This window comes from Gobio gobio (genome assembly GCF_949357685.1).
Source record: "Gobio gobio genome assembly, chromosome: 9".
Classification (NCBI taxonomy): Eukaryota; Metazoa; Chordata; class Actinopteri; order Cypriniformes; family Gobionidae; genus Gobio; species Gobio gobio.
The window spans coordinates 49459098-49473262 of NC_137115.1; the positions used below are offsets into that span (position 1 = coordinate 49459098).

At 39.6% G+C, this 14165-nt stretch overlaps 1 protein-coding gene across 1 annotated transcript in view; it reads left to right on the forward strand.

Annotated features, from left to right (window-relative positions):
• Positions 1–14165, forward strand: part of tspan18b (tetraspanin 18b) — a 79014-nt gene that overhangs the window by 31610 nt on the left and 33239 nt on the right. Inside the window, exon 2 of the mRNA XM_079825028.1 lies at positions 9479–9558. Coding sequence (XP_079681154.1) covers positions 9556–9558 — 3 coding nt within the window. The 5' untranslated portion in view covers positions 9479–9555. The remainder of the gene's footprint in view (positions 1–9478; positions 9559–14165) is intronic.

The window sequence follows — 14165 nt, forward strand, 5'->3', positions numbered from 1 at the left end:
TTACAGTAGACACAACATCCAATGTTTGGCACATCTTTTAAAATATTTGGTTGCTTTAGAACATGTGGCAGTTCAGGATTGAATGATTAATTTGATCGCTAACCAAAGGTGTTTTATATGAGGCAGGAGCTTATTTGATGATAAAAGGTCATAGGTAATCGATAATTTATGATATTGGATTGTTTCTTGGTTGTCCTGTGTTGTTGAGGACTAGTCTCGCTTGGCCAGGCTGACGGCAGAAGGTCTGGACTCCATAGCAGCTTTCATTGGCCAAGCACATGTAAAGCAACCAATCACAGTTCGTTTTGTTCAACGTCATGTTTAGGGGCGTGAAAATGGAATATCGATGTCCCCATAATAACAGGGTGTGCAATTCATTCAAGAACATCGTGTAAGTTCGCTACAACAATGGAACAGTGAACTTCACATTCTTATTCAAAAACTCATCGTGAAAAAAAGGGGGTGTAAGAAAATATAGATACAGGTGAATATCACAATATGTTTGGCGATACTGTATAGATTCTCAAAATCACTGTATCAATATTTTTTTTTTTTACATTCAAGATTTTTGCAGTGGCTTCGTGTTTCGATTTAAACCCAATATTTTATAATGTTGAGTTTTTTTGATCTGGAATTCCAGCTATGATATTAATTTTATTACAATTAATGCAGGAAATGGGGAGTATAGGTAAATTTGTAACAGTGCGGCATATTGTCTTTATGGGTATCTTACACTATTTTAATCTAAGCCAATTTGATCTTGAATCAATGTCATTTATCGTTAACTCTATTGACATGATCAGATAATTTGTCATGTCTGCATGCTGTTTGCGTAACCCTTTCTGAGTGAAAACAGAGGTTCCTCTTAGTTTGCATGTTGACAACCTTTCTTGTGGCTAATTGGAGAACCAGACTCCCCCACACCTTTAAGCCCTTTTGGCCCATTCCGACAGGTCTCCCCCCATTTTAATCGCGCTGCTTCAAAGGCTTGTTTTGATGCCCTGAACCCCGTCTCTCCCCAGAGACTAAGGTCTGCTTGGCCTTGGGGCCTGCAAAGGGAGAGGGCCGTTTTAATGAAAGACAAGAACAGACTGCGTAGAGAAAGCACTAAGAAAGTGTGTACAGAGCTGGTCATTATCACAGCACTGAGTGTTGTGCCAGAAGTTGTACCATATGACTCTCTCAACACTTTGACAGCCTCCTTTTTCTCTAGGGATTGCCCTTGCCCCTGTCAGACACCTGCCGCAAGGTCAGAGGAAATCCTGCAACGTTTCAGTCAAATGTATTGATCAATTGTCTGCAGCAAAGAAGTGGGTTAAATCTGTGTTGTGCTGATACCTGATTGTTTTTTATCAGTATGATTCAGAGTATTTGGGGCTCAGTCCAGACATCTGTGAATGCCTGTTTGATGAAATATTAGAATACACTTGAATAAGTGTTGAAACATTATGGGCCCTATTTTAACAATCTCAGCTAATGATCTGAAGCTCATGGTGCAGGTGCACTTACGGCGTGTCCGAATCCACTTTTGCTAGTTTAACAACGGAAAAAACGGTCGGCGCACCAGGCGCATGGTCCAAAAGGGTTGTACCTAGTCTCTTAATTTGTCATGGGTGTGTTTTGGGCGTAACGTGCAATAAACCAATCAGAGTCTCATCTCCCATTCCCTTTAAAAGCCAGTTGCGCTTGCACCATGGCGGATTCGCTATTTACATGGCAGAATTTGCAAGCGGAAAGACTGAGCGCTTCTCCAGAGAGGAATCCTTTTATTTTTAATATTTAAAAATATTTGTGTGCTGCTGTGCATCCCTGTGTGTTTGCGCATTGTGCACCCGCCTATGGACGGATATTGTTAACTAATTACCTTTTATATAACAAAAAATACTGCACTATTGACTTTAGACCAGGTTTTTGTTGGTCAATGGCACAGTTTTCAGTTGCCTCAAAATAGCAACGCACCAACAATGTGCTTGAACACACCTCGTTTTCAGACCAGCGGTCATGGATGAACAGATGGGCGCGAGTGCATTTGCTATTTAAACAACGTGGCGCCTGGTGTTGCATTGCGCCAGGTGTATGATAGAGCCCTATATCTGCGAGATGTGTCATTGTTTATTCAATATTACTGGAGCTAAACCTAAAAATACCTCATAGCCTTAGTCTCAGCCTCAGGCATTGCTAAAATTCCGGAATCGCATGTGTATTGGTTGAACTATGTAGTATTTAGACCCTTTCGGCTTTCAATAGTCCAATACGTGCTTTACACTCATAACAGTTTTGTCATTGACTCCCCAAAGTTTGTTTATATGTACAATGAGTGCTTCTGAGAAACATTAGTCAAGTTCATGGCAAATGTTTGGCAGATTTAAAAAAAAAAAGTATACTTTTATTCAGCAAGGATGCATTATATTGATCAAAATTGACAGTAAAGACATTTAAAATGTTTACGTTTCCCTTAAGCAGCACTACTGTTTTCAACATTGATAATAATAAGAAATGTTTCTTGAGCAGCAAATCCTCATATGAGAATGATTTCTGAAGGGTCATGTGACACTGAAGACTGGAGTAATAATGCTGAAAATTCAGCTTTGCGTCACATGAATAAATATTTTAAAGTGCACTACAATAGAAAAGTTATTTTAAATTGTAATAATATTTCACAATATTACTCTTTAAATGCAGCCTTGGTGAGCCTAAGAGACTTTTTTTCAAAAACTTTTGAGTGATAGTGTTTTGGGTCATTGAACATAATTACAGCGTAATTTAATAGCCAACTAACAGACATAACTTAATTTGATTATAATTTTTAGTTTTGATGAGCTGGACACACCTCAGTTAGAGAAAGAATGAGAGAAAAAAACGGCATATGCCTCCAATGACTGGACAGTTGATGAGCCTGGACATCACATCCTTCCAGAGGGACAGACGTCCTGTAGGATGTGTCACTCATCGTGTATGTGAATAACGTAGCATGATCATAAACAGAGAAGGGAAGAGGTAGGGAGTGTATAATGCCAAATAACAACAAGCACATCCTTTATTGCCCACCCCTCTATGACCATCTATTAGCATTGAACTTTAAGTCATCCCGCATTGTTCAAATGTTCTGCAGACTGAAAAGGGACCTTTAGCTAGGAGGCAGATAAGCATAATGCTGATGCCCTTTGAGATCTATTGTTTAAACCCCTTGTTGATTCTAGATGGAGGAAACAATGTTTGCAAGTGTAGAGAACACAATTAAAGAGCCAACGGTCCCCTCAGACTTTAAGGTCAGAAGAAACAAATCAATTTACCAGGGAATGAACAATCGATGTACTCTGTGGTCGATATTAAATGCCATTGAATGCCATTGATTTGGGAGTAAAAGGTTTGTTTAAAGGAAGCCACTAGAGTATATGCAAATGATATGCATTGTTTTTGAAGTATAAAAGATATCCAGACCAAGGCCACCAGCTTTGAGATTATTTCTCAGACTGTTTTAAAAAAGAGGAAACACATACTCGTCTTATGGAGCATTGAGAATGACGTAATCGATCTAGAAATATTAAGTATAATTAATTGTATAGAAGTATAAAAGATGATATATTAGATGTGAATTACACAATATTCAAATATATACCAATATAAAAGTTGATTGAGAGTCATAAGCGACTGATACATTCAGAAGATTGGGATCGGTAAGATTGTTTAATATTTTTAAAGGAAGTCTTTTGTGCTCACCAAGGCTGCATTTATTTGATACAGTAAAACAGTAATATTGTGAAATATTATTTCAATGATAAAAATGTTTTTCAGCATCATTACTCCCGTCTTCAGTGTCACATGGTCCTTCAGAAATCATTCAAATATGCTGATGTGATGCTTCTTATCATTATCAATGTTGAAAACTTTTGTGCTACTTATTATTTTTGTGTGAACTGCCATACAGGATTCTTTTATGAACAGAAAATTCAAAAGATCAGCATTTGACATATTCTATTTGCAATAGAAATCTTTTGCAACATTATTAATGTATTTACTGTCACTTCTGGTCACTTAATGCATCCTTGTTGAATAAAAGTGAATGAAATGTCACTGAACCCAATCCTTTGAGCAGTAGTAAGTGCACTTTTTTTGCTGTGCAATCTTTGTAAGTGCAATCTTGCTTCAAGAGAGGTATTTTAATGGAAAACACTTGAATAATCTTTCATGTTAAAGGTTCAGTGTGTAGTATTTATCAGGATCTATTGACCGAAATGCAATATGACATACATAATTATGTTTTCAGTGGAGTATAAAGACCTTACTTAATGTATCGTTATGTTTTGATTACCTTAAAATGAGCCATTTCTAAAAATCACATTCTGCACCTTTAAATGTTCAGCACGTGCAGAAATGGAGTTCACTGCATTCATTCACTGTGAGCTGAGCTGTTCTGAGATGCTGAAAACGCTGGATCACGAGCTGATCGCTTTGAAACACGCAGTGCAAACAGACTGAAAATCTTATGTCAAAGGATTTTCTACCTGTGTCCTTCTTTCAGGTTTGTCCACACCATAGACTGTAAAAAAATATGGACGTAGTGTCTGTGACGTCACCCATAGGATTCTGAAGAGCAGTTTTGAAGCGTAAAGTAGGGTAGGGCTAGCCGTTGCCATCTTGGCACCGCGTCATCGCGCGTCACTCCCGGATAACAGAAAATGGGCAAAAAGGCGGGATATGGGTGGAGCTGAAGTGACGCGTTGACTAACTGACAGCAGATAAATGGCTATCCACCTGTCACTCAAAGTGGCCACGCCCTTAATTATGCAGAACTTTAATGCTTTATATAATGTAAACTAATGAGTGTTAAAAAAAATTCACCCCCCTCACAGTTGTCATGAAGGGCAAAATTAGCCGTATAGACCAAAACCATAATTTGTACCAGGCTGTAAGCATGTTTTTTTCTGCTGTAAAGTTGGGCATTTTAACATGGGGCTCAATGAGATTCTGCTCCCTTCTGGAGCCTGTCCCTAGTGGCCAGTCAATGAATTGCAATTTATGTCACTTCCGTATTGGCTTCAAGAGAAACTGGGGGAGGTTTCTGCTTGGTCCACACCCACCAGTGCCATATTGCACCAACCAAAACTATTTCATAATTTAAAGAAATAGTGTCTCTTTCATTAAATACCATTGTTATGCTCTGAAAGTGAGCATGCAATATTACTCAAATAAGTACTGAGTAATATAATTTAACTACATGTACTTACTATAGAGTTATGATTAGGGTTTGGTTTAGGGTTAGTTACTAATTATGCATAATTTCTGTACTTGTAAAGCATTTATTTATCTTTGTTCATGTTAATTTCAACATTTACTAATACTTTATTAAAATCTTGTTAAAGGTCCCATGGCATGAAATTTTCATTTTATGAGGTTTTTCAACATTAATATGAGTTCCCCTAGCCTGAATATTGTCCCCAAGTGGATAGAAATGTTGATTGGTGTAAACCCGAGTTCTGGCTGTCTTTCTCTGCCTTTGAGAAAATGACAGGCCAGACTAGCCAATCCTGAAGTCTCCTGGTTTGACGTCCAAGCAGGAACGGTTAACTCCCTTTCCTCCGCCCAGAGAATCTGGCACGCCCATGCAAACGCTCGAGAGAGATCATTCCTTGTGAACGAGTGAACGCTGGCAGTTTCTCAGTGTTTGGATGTACAAATGAAAAGTCTTTTTTCAGTTCCTTTTGATCTGTGATCAGTGATTTCTTATGTGTAGCTAATTATTTATTATTCGTGCACACAATGCGGCTTCTCTCTCTCCCGACAGAACGGTGTTTTCGTGTTTTCTATCTTGTGAGTCAGTGTTTTTGTACGTCCTAGTCGCCTCTATCTGTTCTAAAATGTGCATACAGTCGTTTCTGCTCAACATCAGCAGAGTTACATCTTTAGAGATAAACCTCACACACGCCGAAGCTCGGGCTGCACTGGCCGGTCGGCCTTCAACATCCCCGACCCCCAGTACTGCATCTGGCCCACAGCGGAGGCACCAAACGCGGCGCGAGATTAAGCAGAAGGGGGGTAAGCGTGAGCATATCCGGGCTAGCCAGCTATCCCCACAATAAACTTGATTACATTCGATTAATGCTGTTGTGTCTTTGTTTGCGCTGTGTACTCAATGCGCGTCACTGACGCTTTTCATATGATAGGAACATATCTAAAAATAATGCTTTAATCAACACTTACTCGTAACTCGTTCATCTCAACAGCTGTAATGGTACATTGCATGTGTTACAAAGTTGGTAATAATGATGAAGACGGACTCGGTGTGACTGGGACTCGTGTTTATTCAGAACTCTGAGATACAAACACAATAAACTTGCGCTGACTGACAGCGCTCTCATAACTCCGTAGTATGATATAGATGGTAATACTATAAATAAGCAATCGCTGAGCTCCGTCTCTGGTACATTAGTGATGTCCGGTTCGCGAACAATCTTTCTTTTGAACCGGTTCATTTTAGTGAACCGAATCAGTTCACCAAATCGGACTGAATCGTTCTAAACGGTTCGCGTCTCCAGTCAGCGCTGATCCATAATTTACTAAAGTTACTAACTTTTTGACATGAGTGACAGTCCCCCCGACTAGAAATAGACTAATAACCTGAAGTATATGCTGTAACTACAACAGTTCACTGAACTGAGACGTGCTGAGAACTGATGAGAAGTGAACTCAGGTCCATCCGTCTCTCTGGCAGCAGCTCGTGCCTGCTCGTGCCTCGTAGACCTCGTTAAACCACGCCCCCTCCGCTCATTTCAAATGCAAAGATGTCAGCCAATCACAACAGTGGCCGTTTTTACTGAAGTCTCACAGCAGACACGCCTCTTGAAACAGGGCATGCAGCCACAGGTCAAACATCAGTATTGAAAAAAATGCCTTTTATTTCTAAATTATGACATTTTATGATGTAAAAATCATACTAACATTATAAGTACACCTCAGGAAACATTATAAAATAATAGAAAAATGCCATGCCATGGGACCTTTAACATTAGTTAATGCACTGTGAACTAACATGAACAAACCATGAACTGCTGTATTTTTATTAACTAACATTAACAAAGCTTAACAAATACAGTAACAAATGTATTCCTCATGGTTAGTTCATGTAGTTAATTCATTAAAGGTGAACTATGTAGGATTTTTGCAGTAAAATATCCAGAAACCACTTGGCCAGTGTTATATATTTTGTTCAGTTGAGTACTTAGAATATCCCAAATGCTTTAAACTATTTGTAAATCGTGAGAAAATTGCTATTTTAACCAAGGAACCGGGACGTGTGAGCTATGCGTGTGAGGGAGTCGCCTGTCGATTGCGTCATATCTGCGTCACCCTCAGTCTCCGGTTTTATTCAGTGAAACACTTTACTCTCACTGCATTGTGAACAAGTGTCATAGCAGCCGCCGAGCGAACGTCATAACTTCCTTTTCAACACACTCAGATATATCTAATACGATAAACAGAGTTGGGTTACCTCAGACTCATGACTGGAAAAGAGGAAGTAGCGCCGGCAACCGTGTCATAATAAAAGTCCCGCCAGCGACTATGCCATAATAACAGTCCCGCTCTTCAATCGCTCCTGCGGCCTTGCTCAGCTCCACAACACTCGGTCCTGCTCTACTTCAGACTACAGTAATGTTAATAATCGCATCCATGAACATGATTTCTGCCCGAGTCCTATCCTGACTGTTTTCCACCGGCTGTGAAGTGAAGACCACATGTCCCGAGATTCTGCGCTCAAACGTGCCGTCATCAAACTACGCCTTTGTTTTGAACAGGCGACCTCTAGTGGACGGAAAAGTTACATAGTGTAGCTTTAACTAAAGCGTCTGCCAAAATGCATAAATGTAACTAATGTTAACAAATGAAACCTTATTGTAAAGTGTTATACTTTATTGTAAACCCTATTTACTATAGTAAGTACATGTAGTAATGTGTAACTACGTCACCTTAATAAAGCGTTACCATTTAATTAAATCAGTCTTTTGCAATTTGATAAGGGCACAAAGCCATATCGCGCTTTCATTTTGAAACTGTTGCAGCACATATTGGACTATGGGCCAGATTTACTAAACAGGGAAAATTAGCGTGAAAGCACAATTCCAAAAAAGCACAGGTGGGAATGGAAAGTTCTGTGTGTGATCTAGTGAAGATGCACAAATTGCAGCCGGATCATTTCCATAATGACCAATACAGTCTACCAAGAGCAGCGCAAATTAGCATCTGGTTTAAGACATGCTTTTTGGGGGGCGGTAAATAATGGCGCAAATACCATAAATTGATGAGCGCTAACCTTACTTAATCACCTTGCATGATTCATTTAAAAACTCTCCTCCCCATACATTTTGCATACATTTTAGTAAATCCAGACAGTGGTTTTTTAACACCAAAAGAGGTTTTGCGCACAGTCTAGGTAATTAATGGGAAACTCTGTGGCTGTTGTGTTCCTGTGTCTATAGAAACCAAACAGTAATGGATGTCCTTACCGCAACATTTGTTGTATAAACTAAAGATATTCTAAATATGATTTTTTTTTTTAGGGAGGCTGTAAGTGGTGGTTGGAAAACAAGGGAATTCTGGTCTACCAGGTCATAGTGGAGCCACACTTTGAATTTGTCTTCAAAACACTTGCCTTCTTAAAAATGGATAAATTGTGAGATAAAACATGAACACCTTGGGTTTTATTATGCCTCCTTTATGTTGTCCTTCTCCCTACATTCATATATCCTCATTTAGGAGAAATCTGCTGCAGTTTGTGCAAAGCTTTCAGTGCTACCATGAAAGATGCTTTCGTGGCTATAGCACAATTTTAATTGGCTAGTAGCTTATTGCAACTGGGAGACACTTGTGTCAAAACACAACGAATAGCAGAAAGTTAAAGCATTTAGGCTGGTTAGCTGCACACGGTTGGAGATAGTCTCCAACAGTGAGAATCAGCTACAGGTAATTAGCCGGGAATGCTGTTTGTAATAAATTATTCATGACCTCCGACACTAATCAAGATTAGTAGCACCGAGCATAACAGACAAAATGCAATCAGTTTGCCGTCGAACAATAAAGAGCAATTAACCAAGCAACGAATCTGATAAGTTACGGCAGCCATTAATTTTTCACCTGCTTCAATAGTGGATTTAGTTTGATTAAAGCTAGTGTGATGCTCATTCTGTCCCAGTTCATTTCTTTACTCAAGCTGCAAAGTGAAAAATTCACACACATGCTGTTTCAGAGTAGTGCACCACAGGGAATGCCATCAATAATGAATCCTCAATCTCGTCGCACTCCAAGATTCGTACTTACAACATGCCCTGTGCCAAGCTCTCCTCCGAGTCTTCGGTGTGGAGGAGTGCTGCTTTTTCTCCGTCTTACATGTTTTATTGTTTTTTTGTAGAAATGGATTTGCTTAGCTGTTTGTTTGGTGCGTTTAAATATGTGCCATGACCTCTGGTTGTGTTTCTTTTCACAGCTAATAATAACAGGCGGAAAGAGAGAGCAGAGAAGAAACATCCTTTGACCTGAATCCTGAACTACATCAAAGAACTCATGGTAGGTGCTTTTGCTTATTAACATAAACAGTCTGTGTGTTCTTAAAGGGATAGTTCAACAAAATGTAAATCTTGTCATTATTTACTCACCCTCATTCTGTTCTAAACTGGGTTCTGTATGTCGTTACTTTTTTGTCACTATGTGCAAGTAGCCAACTTTGTTTGAGAAAAGCAAATTTCACTAAGGTTTTACCTTAAGAACTTACCTATACCTAACTTTGTGTGAATTGCGTTTAACACCATTTGGACTTACCGTAACCCGTGTTTTTTCACCCTTCTATCCGTGAAAGTGCACTGGAACGGCAGTCAAACCAGTGACTTCCCACCCGTGAACTCGTACCAGATCGATGTACTCCCAGTTACGCGCTCTGACGTCACATAGCCCGTAAAACAACAATGGCACCCCGTTCGATCCCAGCGGTCACTACCAGTGTGTCCTTGAGCAAGGCACTTTAATCCATGTTGCTCCAGGGGGATTGTCCCTGTAATAAGGGCACTGTAAGTCGCTTTGGATAAAAGCGTCTGCCAAATGCATAAATGTAAATGTAATGTAAATGAAAGTCTTACATTAAAAAACAAATAGTTTCTTAAAATAAGGTATTGCGCTAACGTTATTTATTCGCAAATGCATTATCAGCAGCTTTTCTAGCGCTAGCTAGTTTTCAGTCCGTTGGAGTAATAGTCCATAAGTTTCAGTTCATAAGCAAGGAGTAAGCACCTTTGGCGATAGAAATGATTGTAAATGAGCATAAGCCCCGTATGGTCCGCCATTCTTTGTTTACATCTAGCCACCGCTCAGGCAGTTTGGCGTGACTTTGCCTTGAACGTTACAAAGTCGTGAGTCGTGGTTTGAAGTCGTAACTTGCGGCCTCAAAAACCTGCCTGGAACGCAGCATTAGTCTAAATACAGTTATTAGGGGCCAAGCACCGAAAGTGTAATCGTTGGTGTTCTTATTATTCTTCCACTCTTGAGTCTATAGCAGCCCATAGAACCGCTTGTGGGAAAGTTATGACATTTGGCACACAGATGGAAAACAGTCTGAACTGTCACCATAGCAAATTTGGCGTCTCTAACTCAGTCCCTCTATCACCGCCAACTGTCCAAAGTTGCACTCACGTTTATGCTAATAACTTTTGAACCACAAGGGCTAAAAAGAAGAAAGAAAAGACGATTAGACTGCTATGGAGTCATTTTCTGTCATGAAATTTTTCACAAAAATATAACCAGATCGTCTTCAGACCATTGTAGCGTGATCACCCAGGTATTTCAAAGTTTCAGTTCGGGCGCCAGACAGTTTAAATTACTGTGGAAAAAAAACCTGACCCCACCCAGCATTTCAACACATTAAATCACTCTCAAAAAGTTCAGAAAATAAGTCTTATTAACAACAAAAAGTTTCAAGAATTCAAGTTGATTTGTCAAACCGTTCTCGAATGAAATACGAACTAACAAAATGCCCCCCAAAATCAACGTGAGGCAATATCTCCGCAACGTGGTGTGTGATATGACAATATGACACGAGGCTACCTGCATAATTTCACCGCAGTGCCACCTAGTGGTCAGGAGATATGAAACATTTACATTTTTGCGTATATCTTGCGTATGAATGGTGTGGCCTGGTCTCTTTAGATTTGGTGCATCATGCAGAGTCATTCGATATATGATTTTACCATATCGGCCATTTTGGGCGTCGGCCAATTTTTTTTGTTGTCATAAAATGCTATATTTTACGAACGTATTGGTGTATTATTTTGTAACTCAGTATGTGTCTTCAGCACCATGCCTTGACAGTACTCAAAACGTTTCAGGGGAGCATCACCTTGTGGTCAAAAGTTAAAATGAAATTTTCAAAAACGCTAATAACTTTTGATTATATTCATTATAATGAAACTGGTCTTAATAGATTTATTTGGGTCATGTCAAGAACATAGATGCCAATTTTGCCATATTTGGCCAAACTTCCTGTCCGCCATTTGTATTTTATTTCAAAACCTACTTTTTCGAACTACTCCAAGACGGTTTGCCCGAATTTCACCATATTCCAGTCAGATCATCTTCAGACTGTGCTGGCAGAAAGTTATGGATTTTGTGTCGATAGACTAAACCATTTTCGTGTACCGCATTGACAAATTTGATGGCATAATTCCAAAGTGACTCGCTGATGTAACGCTGTATCTCTGCAATGCTTTGACATATTGACACCAAACTTTGCATGTGTCATTGTCACCTCACTCTGACCACACCACATCAATTTTGTAACAGTGCCACCTATTGATTAAAAGTGATAAACCATTAAATCTTATTACTAGTGACTGTATTTATGATTTTTCAGGCATTATGTCTAATCTTAATGTCTTTACTTGCTCATTGTTGCCGTTGGTCTGACACTCCCAGCCATGTTGGCATGACTTGATTGTGTTCTTTGTGTTTGGCCCTGATAATTGCTGCTTGCAGCTGTATTTTGTTGCTATTTATACTCGGGGCGAACAGTATATCTACTATTATTTACTCTTTTGTAAGTAGCTGCTTCCTATTTTTTCAGTGTGAAGTGTGCTCACATTTCCGAAGTCTGCAAAATTTTGTGGGGAAAAAGGTCCATTGTCTATTGTCAATAATGTAACAATGTATGAAGTCACCTTCAAACCAAGCAGCTTTATGAAGGTCAACTCGGCAAATATGAACCATTTCGAAACCTTTCCCTCATGCAAAATTCCTGATCATGTGAAATAAACTTACCCATGCCACCACAGCTGTCCCTAGTTTTACCCATATCCCAGCTCAATATAAGCAGAAGTGTTTTGCAATACAATATGAACACAATAAGTACATTGTACTTATTGTTTGATGTAAGATCATAGTAGTTAAGACCACCTAATATAAAGTGCGACCAAAATTGTGAATAATGATTCCTCAGAATTTCTAGTTCCTTTACCTATTCCTTTTAACCATGCCAACAAATGCAAATTTAGTTTGTGTATTATTCTGCATTACGTACATCCTCTCTTAATGCTTAGGAATGCTTATTTCTCTTCACCACTATGATAATCACAATCGATACCTCTGGCATTTTACCTGTGTAGAGGAGATTTTGCCATACATATTAATTGCTTTGTAAATTCATCAGTCAATAAAACATTAATCCAGTTCCTGCACGTGTAAGTCATTTTGCAGCCTTTACACTTTTCTTGCAGCACATCCAGCAGATAGCTTCATTAAAAAAGAAATGCGTCGCAAAAAATGAAGTGAGTGGAAATGCAGTGAAATCATCTTGTTGACAGCGTTGTTTGGCTGGCGGAGGGCTGTTGGTGCACAAAGCCATTGTGACACTGTCAACAGCAGGGAGGTGATTGTCTTATACTGAAGCAGAATCTATTATTTCTCTCTGTCATGGCTGGGAGCCGGTCTTTGTGGGGAACTGATTTGCATTAAAATTCAGTGCATTGAAATTCCACACACATACCAGCAATACGTGGTGCTCAAAGTTAAAGGTCCCGCTGACAGAGATGCATCAACCGCTCCGTTCACCCCATGAAAGCCGACCCTCAAATGCCAAATAAGCAAAATGTTGATGAAGATGTGTGGTTTGACTTTTATTTTTGCCCTTTGTGCCTTTTTAAGTTGCTTTGGGAAAGGAAGCATCTGCAAAGATGGAAATGAAAATCGGCTACCCTTTGCATACTGTCATTTGTAGATGCCACAAACACAGTTTCTCAAGTTAAACTGATGGTGCTTTATAACAGATGGTAACTCTTCATAATAATCATCTGCACACTATCCATCTATAACAATGCTTACTGGAGATTGGAGCTCTCAAGTGGCCACTTCAAACACAGAGTCTGATACTGTGTAATGGCGCCTGTAATTTCCTGAATTTGCGCATCAATATTTTCCCATTAATCATGTGGGTCTCATTCACTCTATACATTAGACTGAAGGAGCTCAGTACCAGTGGCGGAGCTAGGGGGTGGCCAGGGGTTGCCGCGGCCACCCTTGGCCTAAGCTTGGCCACCCCTTTGGCCACCCCGCTCACAACTGCTGTGTATCTTTTTTTTTTTGGACAAGAATTTTGTTTATTTAAACGCAAAACTGTCTCTTTAAGACCACAAAAAACGTGAGACTTCAGACGTCAGATGCGCACTCCAAGATCTCCTCAGCGACAGGCGCAAGTCAGGTACAGGTGCCGAATGAGCTTCAGCAGAACAACAGTGAATGGCGAACAACTGATATAGGCTACTATAGACTATGTCAATGTTTCTCAACTGGTGGGTTTCAAGACTGTTTTGAGTGAGTCGCATTGTGTGCAGTCAAAGAAACAACAACAAACGTAACTCTCTGTTTTTTCGATGCCATCTTTATTTTGAAAGATATGTGTGAAAACTGGTGACACTTCCGTCAGATTCTGAGAGAAGCGCGTTGTCCTGATTCAGTATCTGCTTTCAGATGAGATGTTATCAGATATGTCAGTAAAAATTTGAAAAACTAAATTTCCTGTCCTCAGTGTCCGGCGTTAAACTGTGCTCGCAGCACACACTCTTAAATATCATACGCAAATGTGCCGCGCTGTATATCACTTCAAATAAAGTGCAAAAGAAACTAAGAGCATGCAA